The sequence below is a fragment of the Epinephelus lanceolatus genome, chromosome 1, assembly GCF_041903045.1.
Source record: "Epinephelus lanceolatus isolate andai-2023 chromosome 1, ASM4190304v1, whole genome shotgun sequence".
In the NCBI taxonomy this organism is placed as follows: Eukaryota; Metazoa; Chordata; class Actinopteri; order Perciformes; family Serranidae; genus Epinephelus; species Epinephelus lanceolatus.
In genome coordinates this window covers 46,063,612-46,088,044 of record NC_135734.1, presented here as the reverse complement: position 1 = coordinate 46,088,044, position 24,433 = coordinate 46,063,612, and the positions used below count along the sequence as shown (strand labels likewise).

Below are 24,433 nucleotides of genomic sequence, written 5' to 3'. Positions count from 1 at the left end.
TGACCCCATTGCTTCTTAAATTCTTGCAACGCCCAGAGCTCTGTGACACAGAGTATTCTGTCTCTGCTGATCTGTTTCCCATCTGATGGTATTAAAGCTGGTAAACCATTTTCTGATTGGTATCTGATTGATTAAAGAGCGTTTTTAAAACACACCAAACGCCATGCAGGTGTGTTTTCATACCACACAGATGCTAAAGAGCAGCAAATATGCGGCATGTTTCACTACAGCATTAGCAGATGTAGATGTTACTTATTTAGCGGATCACCTTCCTCTGCTCTGTGTGTTAACTCCCTGAACACTGAAAACACCATTTCCTCCTCTTCACTCATGCATCTTTCATATCTTCAAGGACCACAACTGTGTTTTTGGAGGATATATATCGCCGCAGGCTGTTCTGTTTGTGTGGAGCGGATGTTATTTGCCTCAGTGTTTAAAGACACTGCAGTCTTTTGCTATTCTTTTAATGGAAAAAGTTCCAGATTAAAACGTACCTGGAGGTCCCTTTGAGCCTGGTTTCATGGTGAGTCCTCTTGCCTGGACGACCTCCACCTCCAGACCCCCGTTCCTCTCCATCAGACCGATCTCTACGTCACCTGGATGGATGAAAACACAGGTGACCTTTAACAATGAGGATGGAGAGAATGTGTGTATCCTCGATGAACTTATTCAAAATTCTGGCTTTTCTATGATGATTGAATTTTGTGAGGAAGCAAAAAAGTTTGCATCACTTAACATGAATGCACAGGGAGGACAGAACATGGAAACAAAGATGTATTTCTAACAAACTTCATGGTTTACATCGGGTTGCATTGTGACCCAATAAGGTAATAACACATTTAGTTGTTAAGAGTCACTATAAGTGCTTCTGTCACTGAGTTACATAAGTTCAACACACTGAAATAAAGGGTTTTTTTTATGCTTGCCTGAGTATTTTCTTGGAAAAAGATTCTGCAGATGACTAGAACAGGAATTTATTAGCTGTAAAACACAATGGGCTCTAGTTTCCTGGCGCGGCGCAGGGTGGCGAACCCCGCGCAGAGCTAGTTTCGAGCAGTGTAACCCGAGGCGTGCTCAGTTTGGTAGTTTGGCAGACCGAGGTGCGCTGAGATGGGTGTGGCGGCACAGCAGGGGGAGGTGTCGACAGTTCCAGCTTGGCACAGTGACAGTTTTGTGCCAAAAGGCTTCGCCGAAGGTGCGCTAAAAGCTCGCCAGCTGAAACCAGGTCTACTGTCAGCGCAGGCGGAGCGCAGCTGGTGTAGTGGAAGTTTGGCTGACCGGCGGACAGTGCGCACACGTCACCAAAACCTCACAGGCAGGTTTCCAGAATATCAGGCACATTAACGATGCAATAAATACCCAAAAACCACTATTCAATGCAACTATCTGCAATCAGCACATAAATGTGTCTCTATATCGACTGTCCCGTCACATCTGATGTCAGATCAAAGGGGATTGGCACCGTTTGGCACGTTTGGCACGCGTAATGGAAACCCAACCTGATTTGATTAACACAGCTGCAAACTAATGAGTTCACATCCCTCTCAGCCAACCACAAACAGCCACAGCATCAGATAGGGAGTATATATTCAGCATCTGTCATCTTAGAAAAGTCAAAAGAAAAGAAACAGAGTGAGACTGCGAGAGAGAAAGAGAGAGCACGTGCGCGCACGAGAGAAACGCATCATTGATTTACAATTGTGGTGACCTCCTCCCAGGCTACCTTTGCATCATCAGCCCGTGGAGGTCTGCTCGCAGTTCCGTATATTCGGACACTGCGAGCTTGGACTTCCCGGACCAAAACATCAGTTTCCTCCTGGGAGAAGTTTGGCCGTCTGATGCTGCTGCTCTCTTCTGCCATGGCGAATTGAGTAAACTCTCATTACACCTTCGCGCAGCGCATTTAAGGGCGAGGAGAGGGGCTCATTTGATTGGTGTGATGTGTGTAAAACCCACTCCACGCCTTCTCTCCTCCCTCTTTCCGACTTGCGCAGGTAGGAGGGACGGAGGTGGGAAAGAGGAGTAGCTGCACCAGGCACGCGGTGTGCCAAACTTGCAAAATCCGCCTGGCCACACCCAGTTGGCGAAGCGCAGGTGACCATATCATGAAGCCTCACGTGGCCCAAATTCAAAGTAGATAACAATATCACAAAAAATACATACAAAACATTTTACACGTTTTTCTAAGGTTTTTTCAAGGTGCTTTTCAAAAAAGAGGGTAAAAAGTGAGTGAAAAACTAATCAACACAGACAGAAAAGTCTATTTGGGAGCTTACTGTATTTAAAAACACTTGTAGAAAATTCTAAATTAATGAGAAAGAATTTTTAAGACAGCATAGGAGCTGTTTGTTTATCATTTCTGTACATTTATAACAGTCTGTGATGACACTAAGGGGTTAAAAACTGCTGTGGAGCTTCAGAGTGTCATTGACTACAAGACCCATAAGTCTCAGGTGAGGTGGGCCAATCGCTGGCTCTTTAAATACCTCTCAACTACAGGAAATGTGTCCCTTCAGCTCAGGCTCTGCTTGGCTATCAAGGCCAAAGCAATAGCAATGGAAGCTCCTATTGGCTCAGCTGAGGTGTCAATGGAAAGGCCAGGAGCTCGCCTCCATTTTAAGATACATGAGATGTTTGTTTACATGTAGAACAGGAGAAATTATGGATCATATGTGGAGTAATATGAATGTTTGAAACAATGCAATGGCACTTTGTGGATATCTATGGATGTAATAACGTGCTTGGACTAAATATTTCGCTGGATTTAGATCGTCTGGACTATTAGCAGTGTGAGAGAGGAAAACTAAGCTGAAATGAGATTCAGTCTGGATAATATGGATCTGTGGATTATGATAACGCTTCATGGGGGAGTTATAACTGTTTGTATTTGTCTGACAGAAGTGTTTATTGAGCCTGCTGTGGTGACTGTATCTTGAAATGATCAGTATTTGTGACATCAAACACCTGTTTTACTTCATCATCATAATGCCTTATTCTGAGTGAATTTGGAGTTTAAATATTACAGTGATCTTAGCAAAAATAAAATGCACAACAAAGACAAACTCAGCGCTAAGTTAATATTCTGTTCACTGTCTTACCACCATCATGACTTGCAAATCTATCGAGAGGTTTATTTTTAGATGTCATGATTTTTATTGGCATATTTCGGCAGTGCCGCTCACACAGCTGAGTAGTAAATAGGAAAAAGCTGCCTCAGGGTCTTCATGCAGGTCACAGTCCGGTATCAACCTCTGTTGGACCTGACAGAGAAATATCACCTGCTGTGGGCTATAATATTCAGACGTCTAATATCTCTAAACTTGTTATCTTTTTATCAGCCGATTCCCAACAGCCGGACATGAAGCTCTGTGGTGTGAAACTTGCGCATACATGGAGCAGAACAGGTAGGCCAATGTGGTAACTTTAGGGGTGTCAGTTATGCTCATGACTGTATGTCGTGAACGCGCACCTCCTCATAAACAGATGGTAGAAGTGTGGGGACAGATTGTTGTGGAGTAATCCAATTTTTTTGAATGATTTATTGAAATATTCTCTCCTATTCAACGGCGCCCCTCCATCGCAGCTAAGGAACCAAACCAAATAACCAAAAACACCTGATGACAAGGAAAAGAGGTCATCTTTTAATGTCAGCTAACTGTTATCAAGAACTGCGTAACCCAACTTACATGGTTGGATACAAAGAACGAGTGCACGGTTTTCTGCCTCTTGCTGGCTTGTTTGCTGTACATTTTTGTTCAAACAGACAGTACATCCTACATCTGCACTTAGAGAGGCGACAGAGGGAGCATGCCTCTCTGCTCTGGTGACAAAAGAAGCAGCAAGTGCACACCTTGCCCGCTTACTCACGGTGCATCCAGGACAACTTGCTATGAAGAGCTCTGACTCGTGTTCTGAACTAAACTCTTTACCGTTTATATAAAGTGTGACGATGTTTGGACTCATCAGTGCATTTAACACAAGTCAGGTCTTGTAAATTGTTTTTCACAGACTGTAGAGACTTTTTAAAAGTGCATAGAAGAATAGTAAAGAGTAGGTTTCTTTGTTTTTCAACTGCGGCGTAGGCTCTGCATTGATGTAGAGCCTACGCTGTAGCCTGACGTGCACCTCCCCAGAAACGTAACTACACGTTGTGGCGACACAGACCTCCTGTCTATTTCTGTAAGCTGAAACCATTTCCCTCAGTGGAAACAAAGCTTTTATTTACTTTAATTTCACAGATAAGAAACAATAAATTGTGAAGACAATAAAGCCTCCACAAAAATAGCATTTTAAGTCTTGTGTGTGATTTATCCTGGCTTCATATGAGCAGAGGAAATCCCTGCTAGTCACTAGGCTAATTTATACAATGAAAAATGCCATAGGCTGGCGCTAATAATGTTAGCATGTTGTATTTGTTTGGAAAATGTGTTTAGTGTAAGACAGTTGTTTTGTCAGTGAACCTTGTGAGTTGTAATAGAGTTGAATTATGTAACATTACCTTTGTTAAATATTGCTTTTGTCCCTGGCTTCATATGAGTAGAGGAGAAGTCCGCTAGCGCCTAGGCTAATTTATACAATGAAAAATGCCATAGGCTGGCGGTAATAACGTTAGCATGTTGTATTTGCGGGGAAAATGTGTCCAGATAAAGACAAGTGTTTGTCTGTGAATGCTGCGAGTTAAAGTGATGCTGATTTGTGTACTTGTGTTTGAAATTGTCTGAAACCCTGCCGCCAACTAGTGTTTTGGAGGTGTAACTGCAGAGTGACACAGACATACAGGTTTAAATGCTCGCAACGGTGTAAGCCACATGTGTAGGCTGACATAATTTAGGCTATGGTGTAGGGTCTGCTGCACAAGTATTGTGTTTCTCACCGTCAGCCTCCTTAATCTAAGCTACATATTACGATCTTAGAATTGAATAGCTGTTAGCTTTTTAGCCTGTTTTAGCTCACTGTTTTTGTTTTATGGCTTCTTTACCACATGATTCAAACTTGCTTCTAGCTGCAGCAGACCAGTGTTTTTAGCAAATCAGCTCTGATAAACTCATTATCGTCACCAAACCACAAAGTGAGCAGGCAGCAGGTAAAGAAAGTGGAACTTTTCACTCTCTGGAAGTCACACTGGAGAAGTGTTTTCAGCTACATATCCCCAAAATCACAAATGCATTCCTTTGAAAGTGACACAACACAGATGACGGCCAAGTTATTTATTCTGAGTTCTCTGACATTATATAATGTTGGACTGGACAGCAGGTTTGGAGTGGAGCTGGTCCAGTCAGTGTCACTGTTGTCGGGCCAAGGACACTGTCTGGCTGCCAGCGAGGAAACTGACCCACTTACAGTAGATCACTGCTGCGGAGGACAGGCTGCATACAATATATCCAATATATACAGCCTGGATAAGTGCAGAGGACGATGGGAAAAAAAACCTGCAGGAGAACACAGCTCTGATTCATGAGGCACTTTTTTTTGCCAATGTGAAATGTTTTCAGCAGTCACTTGGTTCAGTTTTATGAGGAAATAAGTTTTTTCTTTTCAGTTTTTAGACCCATTTTTTATGGAGAGAGTTTCAGGGGCTTTTTACAAAATAGGGGTGATTGCTGTGACCCTCAAGTATGAATAATTTTCAGTCTCAACTTGAAGATAAGAAAGTAAAGATGAACAGATTAAAGCTACTTATGTAACTTTTTACACATATTAATCGTTTTTTATTGCCAATGGGTGAACAAGTTGTAACATAACTTAAAAACTGAAACCTTCCCTGACTTCAGCCTACAGGCAGCCTGTGCAACAACTTCTCTGTAAAGGAATCGGCTGGAAATTTCTGGGAAAATCCTCTGGATGTGATGTCATGTGTGCTCCTGAGTACCTTGTTTCTCTTCAGCTACGTTACAACGCTAACAGTGTGCAGCGCTAGCTAAGGTTAGCACATTACATGACATTTTGCAGCCGCAGCCCAGTGGAGATGGACCTCCACTTTAGTGCCCTGTAGCAACTCAACTTACGCCAGTACAAGGCTGAGTGCCCAGCATCGCAGGGACTGTCTGATCCAGCACTGCTGTCAGAAAACTTTCTGTTGCTGCTGTTACACAGGTTAAGGCCCTTGCGCACTGAGTCTGTTTTTTACGGGTGCGGGGTTCATTTACAATGACAATAGAAGGAATTTAATTGAATGGAACGGTGTACAGACATGACTGACACACTGTGAGGTCGTATTTAGTTTTAGATGTGCAACAATTTTCGACGATAAAATGGGACTCAGGGCCGAATTCACAAAGAATGAACTGCGGCCGCTGATAGCACCTTGAATTGCACTTCACTTGCACCCGCAGTTTGCTCCGTCTTAACGTCTTATTCACGAAGGATATTGCGCTAATGATATACCAGCGCAAACACGCCCACAAAGTTTGGCAGCTGAGTGCAGTTTGCCCCTGATTTGCCCCTGATTGCAATTAGCCACATGGCATGGCATAGTAAGTGTTTGGCAAAGTACTGAATACTGTAAACCCTCATGTAGTGATGTTTGCTGGTGAGTCAGTCTAACAGTGTCGGATGGGTTGAGGCTGTGGATTTGACCAAGTTTGACCACCTTATCACTATTCCCTCTCACTTGTAGCTGTTTTTTCGTTATCTTTTGAATTTAACATGAATTATGGAACCGTTTTTGTTCACGTTTGTTTCCCCCGTTTCATAAAATAAATTATTGAAAGTTGCTTTTGAAGTGCGTGACAGAAGTGCGTTTTGAAAACGACCGCAGACTGTCACCTGTTCAACGCATCAATATCTTCGGATGCCATTAAAGTAATAATGATTACAATAATAATGTCAAAATATCATTTACAGACTGGTTTAACAGACGATCACTGGAAAGTCTGGGCGAGAGGCTTCCACAGAGGAGCGCCCAGTTGCACCAGCTTTCTAAAGACGTTATTTACTTCACTCAAACTGCGTGTGGCTATTAGCGCTAGTGTTAGTGAATTAGACGTTGTTTATCAATGAGGCTCATTTGCATAGAAAGGGACAATTTTTGCGCCAAATATATGCATATTACCTCATTTAAATACGTGCAAATAACACCAGAGCACCGAGACGCAATCTGCCTGGCAGCGCAGTTAGTGGAGCATTTCACCCTCTGCGCGTGCTTTGTGAATTGGACGGTATCTGTTTGCTCCATTTTTACCAGTTTAGCGGCCACAAAAGCCACTCAATCCTTTTGTGAATTTGGCCCTCAGTGTGCAAAGGCCTTTAGTCCCTTATGAACCTTTGTGTAGTTTGAGATCCTCGGGCAGAGGTCTTCTGCTTGTTCCAGAGTCCAGACTAAAGACCAAAGGGGACAGAGCTTTTTCAACCTGCTCAAGGATATACGGCTGTCTGGGTCACTGGCTTCATTTAAGTTTCTTCTTAGACATACTTCTATCGCCAAGCGTATCTTGAGTTTATCTGAGCTGTCTTTCTATTTTATTGCTATCTTATTGATTTAAATTCCAATTTATTATCTTGATTTTAGTTTCGGCTGTTTAATTTTATCTTTTACTTTGTTGACATTTTATGATGCAGCAATAAGGATATGGATGGCAAACAGAAACAAACCTCCATGAGCAGAAATGGATAAAGAAAGTCTTTTGAATCTACTTCGAGCTGCTTAAAAAAAAACCAGGGGATGTTTAGTTAACATTTAAAAGAATAAGGTTGGACACTACATTGTTTTAGTGTGACTAAGTAAAGTTACATTCAGGTCAATATGTCCATCTGTTGTTGTACCTGTGAGGTTATTCTGGACAGACTTACAGGTACATTTAGAACAGATAAAAATGTGTGATTAATTTGCGATTAATCTCGAGTTAACTATAGACAATCATACAATTAATCACAATTAAATATTTGAATTGATTGATACATATATAAGCTGTTCATTCACTATTTTGACCGATGCACAGTTGCTCTCTCGCAAGCAACAGGATGCTGACTGCAGCTTATTTAACGGCCTCAGAGAGAGGAATCAATAACAGCATGGACTGTCTGAAGGTTACATACAGAACTTTAAAGTTTATAGTCTTGCCTTAGCCATCTTCATTAACATATATAAATTGCTGAGAGGCTGCGGTGGCTCATTGCAGGAAAAAGCTTTGCAAAATGGCTGTGACCCAAATACGTCCTCTCTCACCCATGGATGTTGTCGCCAGCGTCTGTCTCCCAACAAACTGGGCGGGTCCCATCCCATCCAGGAAGTCGCTGAACTGTGCGTCCGACGCCAGACACATGCCGCTGTAGTTTAGGCTGCAGAGAGCGTGAAGGAGGCAGACAAAGAGACAGATGGTTAAACTTGAGCAGGCAGTTCTCATTGTACTTCAATTAGACAGTGAGTCAGAGACTGGAAGATGATGAAAGACTGCAGGAGAGGAGACACAGAGCGAAGAGACAAAAACAGTCTGGAGGGATAAAGAGGAAAGAAAACAGGAAGTGATTGCTCCTATTTCGACTTAGGTAATCTCCCAACTCTCAAATTGGCTCCCTGAAATTAAACTCAGACTGCTGGTTTCAGAGTTTGACCCCCGATGTCCTTATTTTGTGTGTGTATGCAAAGAAATCAGCTCAGAGTGCTTTGGTGGCAGAGTGCCAGGTACACTACAACTGTGTGTGTGTGTGTTTGTGTGTGTTCAGTGGAAGGACAAATCCACCCTAACATGTTCTGATGCATGTTGATGTATACCATCAATCTGTGATGCTCCACATGTGTACGAGCCCACTCCTGGTAGATTACTGTTTTCACTCAGAGCACTGCTTCCTGTGAGGAGCTTTCTATTTAAAGGGACAGTTCACCCATATCGAGAAATACATATTTTTCCTCTTAACCGTAGTGCTTTTTATGTATTTAGATTGTTTTAGTATGAGTTGCTGAGTGTTGGAGATAGAATGAGATGGCTATTTTCTCTCTACAGACCTAGACCATCCAATTTGATCACCACACAAAAGAAAGCGTGCATCTACTGCTAGCTCACCTAACACCACTAAACCAGTCCCCCAGGAAGTGGTTGAAGCTAAAAAATTCAGCTGTATCTGCATCTTCTGTGCCTAAAAATAAACAGTTGGCTGCAGGTCCTGGACTTTGGCTGGTCAACAGCCACGAAGAGAGGAAACAGGTTAATGTGGAGTTGGACCGGATGTACGCTGTTTTCTTTACAAACACAACAACCAATGCCAGAACATTATGTTCAGGTTTGGCCCACGGCCCTGGAGTCCACAAGGCTAATCAACCGAAGTGTTCTTCATTGCTAGAGGTACCTGGTGGTTGTGACACCTGCTCTGCAACAGAGGCATGAAACTCATGAGACAGGAGCCAATGGTGTAAATACAATAACTGTATTAAGTTATTGTTCATCGCAAGTAGGCAGACCTATCTCCACAGTGCAAGAGAAAGGTCTGGAAGCACACGTTATAATTCTACCATAGGGGAAACTAGATTCACCCCCTCACTGTTGTATGTCTCTGTGAACCAGTCAAGTTGGAGTCACAGTTTACATCCATGTCTGTCCAGACTCATACAGTTGACAATGCTTCAAATATGGATACAAAGAAGCGACAGCTTCTTAAATGAGGATGCTACACACACATCTTCACCCTGGCAGCACAAAGGATCTATGAAATCACCACAGATTCAAGATGGACACCCAACATGAGAGTCACCAATTCAGTATCTGACCAAATGTCTCGCCTTCTGGATGTAAAATGTCATCATATTAGCAATTTATTCTTTTAGACATTTATGCCATATCATGTCATAAGTAGCGCATGAATTCTTAAGTTATGACTGAAAACCTTGGTGACGTCACGACGACCTTTGACCACAATCAGTTCATCGTTGCGTCTAATGTTGTGTTCACATGAGGTGAGAATAAAACAATTTGTGCGAGTGAAATACATGTAAAGTCAATGTAAAGATGCAAATTTCTGTCGCCTGACGTGATGGACGCCATGGATGTGAGTGAAATATGCGATTGATTGATTGATGAAGCGAGTAGTGTAATTTTGTGTCATACACTTATTCTTGAGAGATGAAAAATCTGAACTGCAGCAATGGATTCGCACCACGATAGCCAAACGACATTGAGATCCTCTGGGGACGTATGACGCAAAGGATGTATCGGCAGATGATAATTCACTGATTCATTGATTCAGGATTTTTACACACATGACACAAGTCAACACAAAATATTCTAAACTTCAAAAACATGAGTAATGCGGCGCAAAAAATTCAAATCGCGTTTGGCGTGAAGACAACATAAGTGAAGGTTTGTGCCACATCTGAGAAAATACCCTCAAGGCTCTCTTGAGACACTGCGTTCACCAAGTTGAGACGGATGCAAAGTTACAGTGACCTTGACCTTTGACCGGGGTTGGAAATTAGCACCAGCCACAAGACAAATGCTGGTAAAATATGCATGTGGATGCTAGATCTGTTTCACTCACCAGCCAGAAAAACAATGGTTATCTATATCTATTTCCAACCCTGCCTTTGACTACCAAATTTTAATCACTTCCTCTTTGAGTCCAAGTGGACGTTTGTGCCAAATTTGAAGAAATTCCATGAGCGTGTTCTTGAGATATTGCATTCACAAGACTGAGATGGACACAAGGTCACAGTGACCTTTGACCACCGAAATGGAATCAGTTCATTCTTTAGTCTAAATGAACGTTTGTGCCAAAATTGAAGAAACTCTCTCAAGTTGTTCCATTTTCAGTGTGTAGGTTGTTAGCTTGGAGGTTATTGTTTTCTGTTGCAAAGGGGATTTTGAAAATGGTAACTCGCAATAGTGAAGGGAGGAAGAATGTTGGCTTTAATAGCCGACTAATGGCAGCTTTAGTCACAGTCTCCATCCGGTGAGTCACCATTTTTCATACTTAGTAATCCAGCTAGCTTCGCAGCTAGCATAGCTTCCCAGCCCAAGAGTGAACTAACAAGCCCTGCAAGTTGTCAATACATCTCCAAACATCCAGGACCTCTGAATGTGCTCCGATTATTAAAACCACATAGTCTGACTCTGGGGAGTCTGTTTATAAATTACTATGGCAGCCCCCTTCTTCCTTCTTCCCTTTTCCTCCTCTTCATCTCTTTAACCTTCATTCCTCTCCCCCTTGTCTCTACTTTCATATTTCATTCTAGTTTACGGCTGCACAATCTTTATTCATCCCTGCTCTGATGAGAGTACTTTAGCTGCGCATTTAAGGGAACAGGTGTATTATTCTTTATACTGCAGTCCTTCCACAAGGACTGCGACCTAAATTACCCAACAGCTTTGTCTTCATTGTTAAATGAAGGAAAAAGGTATTAAAAAATTTACTAGATTGTTCCAACAAAGTCACACAAAGGCACACAGGCTCACATTTAACATTAACTTCCATCTTGCAACACAGCAGTCCTCACAAAATAATTTACAAGGCAGTCTCTCTCCAGTGTGATTAACACACAAAGTCACTTAGCCTAGATTAGGCCTGTATGCAGACGTTACCAAACATGAGCGTATCGCAGGTCACTTTAATAGCTGATATAAATTTATACTCCTGACGTGTCATTTTATTTGTTTTTGTTTGTGCCATTGTGTGTTTTTAGTGTTTCTGACTATTTAAATGTCTGTGTGCCCTTAAAGCTTGTGTGTGCTGCAATGCGTAAATTATACATGGAATTAATAAATCGACATATTAGATTGAGAGACGTTATAATGAGCTAAATCCTGTGTGTGTGTGTGTGTGTGTGTGTGTGTGTGTGTGTGTGCAAAGAGTGCTGACATGCAATAAGTCAAGCAACATTAGCCGAGTGGGTATTACTGGGTGATAAAATCCTGAGCTGTAGATTATAATATTGGTGTGTGTGAGGCACATCTGGGGATTACACAGCAGTTTCACAGAAATATGACGCTCAATGTAAACCGTGCGCTGAAGTTGCCTATATTATTAAGTTTTTATGATTTATTTCCTGAGTGTTTATTTATGTGTTGTAAATTTAAATCAGGTAAGTGAATGAAGGTGAAGAATTAATTCTTCATTCAGGTGTTCCAACGTCAGCATGTGACGTTGGAGACATGAACTGGATCAGCTTTGTTTGTGCTGCTGTTAGAGAAAGCACCTGAAGCAAGAAAACCTAAAAGTCTAATCTCATGCTAGGCCTATTGTACGATAGTACCAGGACTAACAGTAACTTACGGCACTATATTGTATAAATGTGCATTAACATCATACAGTTCTTAGTCAGTGAATACATACTAAAGTTTATTTTGCAAGATTTATGGTGTAAAATTTCATGTGAATTATAACGCTAAGAAGAGTTCTGTTATGATTTGCAGAGTAAAAGGAGATAAGGACCTCATTTTTCCATCTTTTTACCTGTCAGGACAAGTGCTCCCTGCTTGCTCTAAAACTAAATATCTGGGACACATCATCACTGATGATATGACGGATGATGATGATGATATGAATAGACAACGTCATATTTTATATATGCAGGCAAATTTGTTGACCAGAAGATTTTCCTGGTGTTCAGAGAAGGTTAAAGTGAGTCTTTTCAGGGCTTACTGCACCCCTTTTTATACTGCGCCCTTGTGGATTAAGTTTAAAAAGGCCAGCATCCGCAAACTTCAGGTTGCGTATAATGATTGTCTGCGAATTTTGCTTGGGAAACCAAGATGGTATAGTGCAAGTGAACTTTTTTGTAAAGTACAAGTTATCACATTTCATGCTCTTTTGAGACGATTGATATTCAAATTTATATGTCGACTTAACAGTTCTTGTAATGCCATTATAATGATGCTGACTAACCCTGTCCTCAGTACTGTACGATACCAGTCTGCTATGTGGAAACACTGGCATGATTGTCTTTTTTAAATATTGTATGTTTGTCTGTCTTTTTTAATGGACCTGGAGTCTAAATAAAAAAGTTGATTGATTGATTGATTGATTATACAATTTAAAAAATGCAGTCAGACTTGTAAATAAATACATCATAAGATTAAGACAGAGTTTCAGTTGTTATTACCTGACATGCTTAGACCTCCATAGTCAATATGTGGAACGTTTGATATTTAGTTTCTGTACCCCTTCGTTCACCTTTCAGGGTGCCCCATCTATAAAGGGGCATCTCCTGCCTTATCTCTCTCCTTTTTGCTGTTGTGCTCCATGGTAGAGGTAAGTGACATTGCTCTCATAGTAATTTCTGTATTTTAGTGTTCATTCTATGCTAACATATTCCCGTGTCATTTAATTTGTGTAGGGCCTTGAGTTATATGGTCGTATTTGATGGAGGACTTTGTTTTTACCGCTTGCTGTCAGGAATAAACGGAGATCACCTCCAAAGATATCCACGATCTCGGCCTCTTTACGTCAACATATCGCAGACATCACTAGAGTCCATTAGTTACGTATAATCACCAGAAAACAAGAATGTTTTTGTTACCTGAGAATGAGCCGTTTATATCTATGTAAAGAGCAAGTCTTTGTCTACGGGGATCGCCATGTTGCACCGTCATGTTTCTACAGTAGCCCAGAACAGACAAACCAAACACTGGCTCTTGAATGGGCCATTCATGTTTAAGTGTTTTTGCGCCAGCCACTGTAGTTAAATGCTCATTTGTTGCGTTACGTTGCGTTGCGTTATGTTACGTTGCTTTACATTGCGTTGCGTTACGTTACGTTATGTTACGTTATCATCTCTTAGCTCTTTTCTTTTCTTCTGTTTTCTTTTCAAAGATTGTGGTCTTGGTTGGTTACATTATTCTAGACTAAACACACCCTGTGTTGTGCTTCAAGTTGGCATTTTTAAACCAAGAGGATGATCTTTCCCTTATCTTTAATAAAGTACTCTGAGTGCCTCAACATGAGCATCAAACATAATGAGGCCTTAGTTACCGTACTACTAGAAAAAACAACTAAAATACAGTGAACTGTCAGTGAACATTTAGCAGATAGATTCACTTTGTGATTCATAATAACTTCAGGCACTCATGTGGAGCAGGAAAAAAAATCTTTAATGAAATTTAAAAAGCCTTTATTAAAGAAAACATGTCTGCTTACATTAAGACACCGACTGGTTTTGATCCTAAGGTCTTCATCATGGTGGACCTGCTCCACGCATAAGTGCCTGAAGTTCATTCTTTCTTCACATGTGCCGACCCTTTCCTTCAAGAGCACCTGCGTTTTTTTCTTGAGTTTCACATGATAAAGACGGTCCTTGAACACACCACTGCCTCGTTCTCATCAGCATTACGTCTTTTTCTCAACATATTTGCCATTGCAAATTAGTAGCATATACATGAACCTTTCAGGAGACAAGGTTGCAAATCACAGTCGTAGCAGTACTGCCAGAGGGGCTCAGCCAAGAGTTAGTTGCCAGGAGAAAAGTGGTGGCTTTTTAAAAAGGCAGTAAATTTAACTTTAACAGTGTCTTTGCTGACCACGCTGTATCACACAGTCACATGAGCCGGACAAAAAAAGACGATGTGTTCAGCAAAATTCTGATATTCCTCACACAAACACAGCAAACCATTCCTGTTAAGGTTGTTTAGATCCATCACCACCATCACACATACGCCTGGTCCTGAATTGCCCGGACCATAAATCAGTAAGCTCATAAGTGTGATTGGATGGTGTTAGCTAACAAAGTGCTTATTCATAGTCGTGCACACGCAGGCTCAGAGCTTTTCAATCAGCAGCGCGAGCCAAACAGCTGACGGAAACACAGACAGACGGGAGGACGAGCAGCGGTTTGCTGCTGCTGATTTAAATAATGTTGTGTTGCAGCAGCAGCAGTTCAGTTTAATGATTCAACTGTAGTTTCCCTCAGCGCAGTCATGCTTGTAGCTCAGAGCATATAAACAGATTTACATTTTAACCACTCAGCTCCTCTGTCGGGCCGAATCAAGAGATAATAAAACCATTATGTAACAATGGTATTATTCAGACGTTTCCTAACTTTTAAATTTTGCTGGGAAGAACATCTTTTCATTAAGGCCACAGTCGGGATGTTTCCCAGAAAAACTAAAATGGCTTAAAGAAAAACTATTTCCCTGTAGTTTTCATCTGTCCATCTATAATCTATACCCGCTTATCTTCTGCAGGGTCACAGGGAATCAATTGAACGACGATTTATTGAGCAGTGAAACATAAAATTTACCACACTATGACAGATATGAGTATTTCAATGTCAGTCTTTCCTTCAGTCTCCTCCATCAACTTGTTTTATGAGGGGTTAAAGGATGCTTCTCCCTACCTGTCCACTGACAATTAATTGTATTTTAAGGGATCAAGGTCAGGATGTGACGCTCTTCAAGCAGAAAACAACAAATGCTATGATTCCAGACACATATTCACCCATATAGACCAAATCAAAATGTTTGTTCTGGGTTGAAACCCCCTGCATCATGCACACAAAATCAATCAATTACTTCATCTTTAGCCACCTAAAAAAAAGCCCACCAAAAAACATCAATATCAGTTTAAGTTTATATTATATTGAGAATATTTGCACCGTCTTTTCTGACGGGGAATTGAAGCCACTACATCAAAGACACAGACTCCACTGACAAACACAGTAATTTTACATAGCAGAACACTGGAGTTGCTGGTCTACCGTGTCGCCGATGAGCTAACCTGTAAGGGAAAGTGGAGCAAATATTGAAATGTAGCGTACATTTACACTGATGTGGATTCTTTTAGGTGGCTAAAATATGTTTTGCTGCAGCCCTGTCCACAGCAGTATACTGTTCAGCTTCCATCTCATTAGATTTGGTTAAGAAGACACAAGCAACGCAACAAAGTACATAACATAAGCGCAGGAGAAAAGTCAGTTAGATCGGACCACCATGTGACCACCATTGTCATGAAAATGACAACAGAAATAAACAGTAATTGTAATCAACTGCCAGTTTTCTACCAGGAACAGTAAGTTTTTGTCATTGTTAGAGTGACGTCACAGTGATCTGGTCTATAGGTCTATTTTTACATTTATTATTGGGTGGTGACTTTGAGTAGTTATGATGGGAGCAAAGGAGGAACTGAGGGTGAAAAGCCTTAAAGTCTGCACACAGAAGAGGTTGGTGTCAATGGATGGGTTAAACAGGACTTTCACCCAGGAGACCACCGCTTATGTCCCGTGTAAAACTAAAAGTCAGACAAGTTACGTGGTCTATATAAGCTACAGTAAATACAGTAACAGAATTTTGGTTTATATTTGATCAGCACTGCCTAGTTTCACTATTTAATCTAAGTTTTGTCTGTTGAGAGAGTTGAGAGATCGAGAGAAAGGGGCAGCTCTCTCACATGATCTACGTTCATACTCGTTGTGTCCGTGGTGGCCAGAATATGAAAATGCGAACGTACAATCTGTAGTTAAAGCAACAGCCTGAGAGCCAGCAAAAATCAGCCGGATGAAGAGAAACGTGTCACCCGAGGACCCGCAGATCAACAACATTCTCACTTGGACCTTGTCGCATAGTGACATTTGGCGATGGACTTTCCACGTCAACATACAACGTGCAAGGTACCCTGGGTGCATTGGTTGTTGACATTCTGGGATGCCGAGTCAGCTTCAGCTTGTTACATGCATCAGTGCGTCTGTTTTCAAAATACACCTCTGTTTTCACAAGAAAAGCACAGTTTACACACAGTCTCTTTCAAAATAAAAGAACTACATTGGTACAACACCAAAAAATCACACTTTGTTTTGCTTAAACTACAAAACATGTGGTTACATTTAGCCAACAAAAGCAAGTGGTTGGGTTTTGGAAAAAAGAACAGGGTTTGGCTTTATATTCATACGGGAAGTGAACACCGGCCTCCAGGGTGAAAGTCAGTGGTTGTTGGACCCATCCACCACACCTCCCATCTGCACTACTTGGACTTCAACCCCCTTAACTTACGTTGTTGTCCCACCACGTTTTCCCCTGACGCTGCCGTCCACCAGCCGCTGATACAGAATAAGCACCTGATGGCGTATCATGCTAACGATAAAGTTTGGCTTTTTATGTCAATGTCTGATGCCGGGTGTGCAACCTATTTTTCCTGTTTTAATGGAGCGTTTCCCCAACGCATTCCCCACCCCCAGAACAATGCCATGAGGTTACGTCGTTGACGGACCTGGCCAGATGCGGGCAGCTAGCTAGCGTGCTGTCAGCGAGAGCTGTTAGCAAAGTCATCTAGCAGACGAACTAGCAATATCTTCCTGCGAAGATCTCTCATGTTGACTATCACTGTAACATTGCCAACTGAACTGAGACGAGTTGAGTAGTGTACTATTGAAAGAGCTGATATATATAGAAATGAACGCGAAATTCGAAAATATAGAAATCAACCTACGATCAACAATCACTTTTAATAGTGGAAAAAAAGCTTATGCTTATTTTTCTTTTGCTTAAATAAATGAAATATTGTTTGTTTACAACTGCGATTGCAATTTATTTCCTACTTCCAGCACCGTTACGCTCCATTTTTCCCATCTTGTCAATGTAGGAAAAATCCAACGCCTCTACGCTCCGACAGTCAACGGAACTGCTGCTGTGCTGTGCGCTAGTCCGTTACTATCCATCATTTTCACCTCCATTGGAATGAATGACTTCTGGTCAGCGTCAATCCGTCAGTGCGTTAGGTTGTGCACTCGGCTTGATGCTGGAAGTCACTGACTAAGTGCCAGTATTCCATGACTTCGGAGTGAGACCTGGCGGAGCAGATTTGATCTATGAGATGAGCAGGGAGATCTAGGCGTTGGTAACATGGAGGGAAGTTTACCACAGTTTATTCACACATACTACCCACACTGTTAGGATACAAAGCTGGTTGAAAATCGGCAAAGTATCTCTTTAACCAAGACCACAATCTTTCCCCAAGTTCAACCAAATACTGTGAATGTCACCTGTGAACATTTTACTGATCCAGTTTCAACCTACCAGACATGTTAATGAACAACATTACCTCATTATGTTAATAGAAAACATAACACTGGTGCCATTATGTTTCTATCAGAGCAGCGTTGCAGGCGAGACTGTGAGTGGACAAAATAATATGTGATCGGTTTGTGTTTTTAGTTGAGTCCACTTGGCTGAGGAGGAAGAGGAGAAACACTGTTGAACCAAAGAGGCTCAGTGTGAAATCAAAGGTCACACCTCCCTCTTTATCTCCGTCTGATACTTCCTCATTATTTCTCTGAGTTTGTTTACATGTTTATTAATATTCTGATAATGATCCTGGTGTCGATCTGACAATAACACAAAACAACTAATACCTCTTTCTTTTATACAGCTGCTGAGTTATACTGTATACTGCTTCGCTTCAGTAACCCAACATCAGCCTGTATAAACTAAGATACAAGCTAACGTTTCCATGCAGCAGCTCATAAACAAAATATCTACATATTCCAAATATAAATGGAATATTAATATTCATGCAAACACTCTCAATGATGCAATCATCCTCTGTGAGTCTCTACCTCTCCTTGTTTTCCTCGCTCCTCTGTGTATCGTTAAACCCTCCCAGCCCCAATCAGTCCGTCAGTCAGTCTGTCTGTCTGTCTGTCTCCTCTCGTTATGTAACTGTAGGAATTCAAGCTGGTAGCCAGGTTGGCACTGATCTGCATGTGTCCGTGTGTGTGTGTGTGTGTGTGTGTGTTCAGTAGTACTACACTAGTATTGCTGATGTCATAGGTGCTGCTTTTCCACTGGGCTTTACTCTCTCTGTGTGCCATCTCCCCCGCTGACTGTTTCTGTCAGATGGATGATAGTGACAGACGAGCAGGAGATATTTCAGGCAGGGAAGTAAAATGGATTTCTGAGTGCAAAACTGCACGAATGCTAAAGAATCCTCTGAATTTCATGGGAGTTTGTTCCTCAAATTGTTGAGATGTGCTCCAGACACACAGACAGAGAAGATGACTCAGGCCTCGATCACACAGAAAGCATTTCAGCAGCTGGAGGCGGCTGTTTGTAATTGTTTTCAATGAGAATGAAGCTTTTTGCTTGCGTTTTTTGAGTTGTGACGCGCCTCGTGTTTCTGCATTGAAACCTGAGTTGAAAAAACAACTTAGAGCGGAAAAGCGCCCCACGTCACCTCTTTTTTATGCCATTGTCCAATCAGATGATTTGAGAGGCGGGCCTTCTGTGGTAAACAATGGAGGAGAAACTGGTGGTAGTGGTTGCTGGATACCCAGAGCTATATGGCCTGACGATAGACAGCAGGTTGACTGCCCCTGAGTCAGAATATTCCTGGAAACAGCCATCATGGAGGAGAAGCTCCTGGACCAACTGGTGGTACTCCCCATGATCCACCCTCTTTTTTAGGGTCTCATGTACCCACGCAGATCTCTGTTTATCTGCTGACAGCCTCTCACCCTCAACCAGAGCTACAGACAGTACGCTCTGCCTCAACATTTAGGTACCGATTACTGGGGGTGAAACAATCACAGGACTTTCACCGTGTGAAACCAAAAGTCAATGTTAAGTTATTTTAACTGTGTAAACATACATAAACACGCAGCAAAAATGAAAGGACAAAGGGCATCCAGAAAACAGTACCAAAAAAAAATTTGCACATAGCGTAACCTTTTATTTTTGCTTATTTATAATTGTTGTGTGTTGGCTAAGTTGTTGATTTGTGTTGATTTCTCATTAGCTTGGCTGGGCTGGACACAAACCTGTGCCGCTTCACCCAGTGAGCTACCTGGACATCCCAAAAACATTAAAACTATGCTGGGTTAAGTTTATTAGAAAAAGAAACAATGCATGTGCCAAGCAGAAAAATACAGGGGAAGTGTCCAAAATGGAAACTAGAGGGTACCTAGAGTGTCATACTTTGAAGGGCTACTGACCAAGCATCTGTTACAAGATTGGAGTGTGTTGTGTGTATGTGTCGGAACTGAGCCCCAAGGCTGGGTGTTGGTACTCGATACCTTTAAAGGTAAATTACCCGGTACCAAGTAGTATCCAAACAGTCAAGCAGTGCCTGTGTTTAATAATTTTCATTTGCAAATCAATACAAAAAAATACCATGTGTATGGCAAGCGTTCTTTGATTTAACGTGACGTACGATCGGCCCACTAAAACAGCAGCTACAACCCCTACAGTCTGTGGTGTGGTGAAGTCGAGCGGGATGTTTTTGACAGAGTTGGCAGTTCAGTGTGCTGAGATGCCGCTATCAGCTTTCCAATAAAAGGCAAAACTACCTTAAATAATTGTAAGAAACAAAATGGACTTAAAAAAAGGTACCTAAACACATGTCAATGCGTCGTCATGAAATATTATCTAATAGTGTTGGATTCCGATAAACTGACTACAGTGTCATTTAGTTAGACTTCAGCTTGTGTTTGTGTTGATGAGTGACTTACTTTCCCTCGGAGCCGTAGCTGTTCATACTGTCCTCTATAGACTCGTGGCTGGCCTGCCGGACCGTCCGGCTGGGCATCTCTACGGCCAGACCCGTCTCTGTGCTCCTCTGGATGCCTCCCTTCAACTTCCTGCCCTCTGTGTCCACTGCAGGAAAGAGACAAACACAAATACATTCAGCTGCTATACGCATGTGGAACTGGGTTTTTATCTGCCAAAGCAGATGAGATATTTTCACAGGAAACTGTTGTGGAGGATGCCAGTGTAGAGTTTGTCATTTCAAACCTCAGATTTTTTTTGTCTAAAATATTAGAATAGGAGTCTCCATATTTGTGTGTAAACTGTCCAGTCGAAGCTGTTTGTCCTGCTGTGACCTCATCAGTGTCAGACTAAGGACGACCACGGTGATGAGAAATCACTTTAACAAGGCCAAGGACAAAAGCACTCGATTCCCCCTCAGAGCAGAGACATACATCTTGTTGCAAAATAGACCACAAAATCGATGCATGGCACACTTTATGGGACCTATCTCTGGCTGCAAGGTGTCCTGTGTGTGTTAGTGTGTGTGTTAGTGTGTGTGTTTGTGCGTGCGGGTTGATAGAGGCTGATTTTATAATGAAGTTCTCCACTACGAGGTCTTTGACCTTGTTTTTAGGACAGGACAGGAAAGTTGTTTTCCTTTAATAGTGGGACACACACACACAGACACACACACACTATTTATGTAAAACGGTAATGCTGTCCGTTTCATAAAGGAGCTTAGTGTGTTTTACTGCCGCTTTTCTGACTGAATAAATGCTAGAATTTTTCAAGTGAGTGGATTTAAGGTGAAATCGATCAAATAAAACACATATTTTGGCCTCTCCTTCACCTCCAGAGGGTTTTGTGTTCCTGTGTTACAGCCACGATGTCGTACTCTCTCTTTCTCCACAGACAGTTTCAATCACCTTATGGGAAGAAAAATGCCTTAGGAAGCTTGGAACACACACACACACACACACACACACACAAGCAGAGTGCCATGAAGTTAGTTCTGCAGTTATTAAAGAACGACCTAGAACGGTGCTATTTCTATCGTTCACGTGGGACGGGCTGTTGGCAGATTTGGGTTACTGCTTCTGCTTCCTGACTGGTTCCATATGATCACTTCTCTCCTGTGTTAGTCTGCGAGCAGACGCCACAGCACTGTCATACATCAACACTACTGTCACTACAGCACAACATAAAGGTCAAGCTTACACTACCTGGGATATTCATGAGCATGTAGTTTACACCTACAGCCTGGGGAGCAGATGAATCTGTGAGCTCATTTCACTTCCTCTGACAGATGCATCTGGTCTCCCTCCTGTTCAAAGACATTTCAACCCAATCGCCAGAAAGGCACTGTACGTTTCTGCAAACTACGGATATGTAACATTAGCATGTTAATATATAGGGCAAAGTTTTAGTAACGCCGTGGTATTTGGTTAAGTTTAGGCATAAAAACCACTTGAATATAGTTCGGAAAAGATTATGTTTTTGCTTGAAATACCTGGTTTATGGGGCACAAAACCGACTGAACAGTTTTGCTGTTTGTTGGTCTCGAAGAGTGGTCTGCAGATGTCTCACCCAGGTGTCATGGTACCTCCTATCCCCAAAGTCAGACCGCACATCACTTTAGTAACATTGATATGAAACATACAAATGTAATGTATTTATGATTTACAAAAACATTCAATGCCAACATTTTGTTCTGCCGACTGGGCAGCAGACTTAAAGCTGGATTCAGATGGGTTGGGCCAATCACAACTGTTACTATTTTATGGGGCAGGTTTGAAACTATGACTGACAACTTGTGGAGAATTTCACTTCACTCAAATATGCAATGACATCCTGTTTCAGCTCACTCACCATCACACTGGGACACTACAGCAAGCATAAATCTACACTGTAAAAACAATTTTTAAAAATGGCAATGGCTGCCAAACAAAAACTGTAAATATTTAAGTAAAATACCAGTATTGCAATTTAAATTAAGCAATAAAATTACAACACTTTTTGTTGGCTTTAAAGCAGAATAAAAAAATTAACACTTAGCTGGCAGCCTCCTCACTCTCTCTCCCATAATCACTGGCTATAATCCCTACTGGATATAACGTGTGGAGATGTCAGTAGCAAAAATGCTTTATGCCAAACAGTCAACCATTGGTGCCTGAGCTTCCCTGCCTGACTAAGTGAAAGTTTTTTTGTGCACATCTACTGGGTCATGGACCCTACACATTAATTGTTTTCTTTTTTTTGTGAACAGTTTTTTTTGCAATTTTTATCTTTCATTATTTTTTTTTTACTTATTTTAATTAAATTAAATCAAATTTAATTCAATTTAATTTTATTATTATTATTACTTTTTTTCCTCTCTTAATCAATTTATTTTCACCGTCAGTTGATCTACTAAGGCCAAATTAATACCCATGTTGAAACATGAAACAATAAAAAGGAGGTTAATTATAGGTATAATATGTAGTTTTTCCACATAAAAATGTCTAAAAACGACTAAACCAATATTATATATTTTGTTTAGTTGTGTACTTTGATTATCAGAAATGTTTCCAACAATTTTTCAAACCCAGATAAATATGAAATATTAATATAAGTTACGGACCGTGTCATTAGGTCGCAATGGCAACGTAACTCCAGTTACCATAGACATTAAATGAAGGAGAAGAAAAAGAAGCAGACCGGATGAGACGTCAGAGAATGAACGTTACTGTTGTTAGGCTAAGCTAACTCGTCATGGATCATGATTATGATGATCTGACACCAAAGCTGTCCCGGTAAACAAGCTGGTAAAACGGAAACGTATGGGTCAACCAAGCGATCCCAGAAGAATTTGGGATAAGAAGAGAGCTAAATCAAGGATAAATATTGGTGTGGCCTTTCCGAGATAGAGAGCGCTTTGTGAAAATATAGGACTACAATTCGACGCCGACCTCACGTGTGTTCTACTAGACAGGTAAGCAAACATCTGGCTGATGTTATCGAAATATTAATCATTTCTACCAGTGTATTGCAAGCACTGCTGCCAGCTGGGGGGACCAGCGCTCCGGCCAGCGGCAGATCTGTATCTGTTATATGACTACAACTCCCATGATCCCACACTACTTCGTGACATCATCCAACTCTGTCTTATGTTATTGTTTTGGTTTGAGACCCCTAGCGGCAGAAAATTACATATTGCACGTTTAAAAAAAAATAATATACAGAAATTTTCATTGAAGGTTTTGAAGGAAAACGGTGTAATTTTTACAAAGTTTTTCCTAAATTATTACACTTTCAATAGAGTGATGTCACTCAAAGTTCTACACAGAAATGCAGTTATTTTACATATTTTTTTTTCCTGAATTATTACAATCTAACATTTTTATTAAAATTGGAAAACAATCAAATAACTGGCGTCAGTGGCTGCCAAACACAAAAACATAAAATTAAGGTAAAATATTGTAATTCAAGCGCGAAAACAATTCATTTACAGAAATTAAAGGTTTTGCAACAAAAAAGAAAAATCCCATATAATACAATCAAAAACCATCAATACCGTGATGTCACTAAACTTCCTATTTTACAGATTTTTCCTGAATTATTCCTATAGCTTCAAAAAGGGGAGCGCTGTTGGAACAACCGAGATGGCTGCAGCTGAATTGAAACCTATCGTTTAAGTACTATTTTCAATGCTGACGGCAGAAACAACAACAGTCATCTACAGTCACATTGATGCTTCACCATCACAGCTTAGCTCTGCACGCTGCAGTCTGCCCACACTACATCACACTCCGTCGCTCTGATTGGTTGTAGGTCTGTTCGGCTGCACCCAGAGGCAGCCGCTGATAACGACCCTTGGAAACTGAAGTGAACTGAGAGTTTACAGACTAATTTGCATTTGCCAGGCTGCATTTGGTTCCAAACATTTACCTGAAGCTGTAATTCAGAGTGATTTACTGTGAGCTTTAGAGTGGCATAAGCCTCAAACTCCTCGGATTACAAGCAACGAAAATTGGGTCAGGATGCACTTTTAATGAGACCCGGTGAGCAAACAGAACAGC

The 24,433-nt window shown here is 41.3% G+C and overlaps 1 protein-coding gene across 1 annotated transcript in view; it reads right to left on the bottom strand.

Annotated features, from left to right (window-relative positions):
• Positions 1 to 24,433, bottom strand: part of rims4 (regulating synaptic membrane exocytosis 4) — an 80,990-nt gene that overhangs the window by 16,095 nt on the left and 40,462 nt on the right. The window contains exons 2-4 of the mRNA XM_033625583.2: positions 20,357 to 20,501; positions 8,165 to 8,277; positions 495 to 596 (exon numbers count right to left, since the gene is read on the bottom strand). Coding sequence (XP_033481474.1) covers positions 495 to 596; positions 8,165 to 8,277; positions 20,357 to 20,501 — 360 coding nt within the window. The remainder of the gene's footprint in view (positions 1 to 494; positions 597 to 8,164; positions 8,278 to 20,356; positions 20,502 to 24,433) is intronic.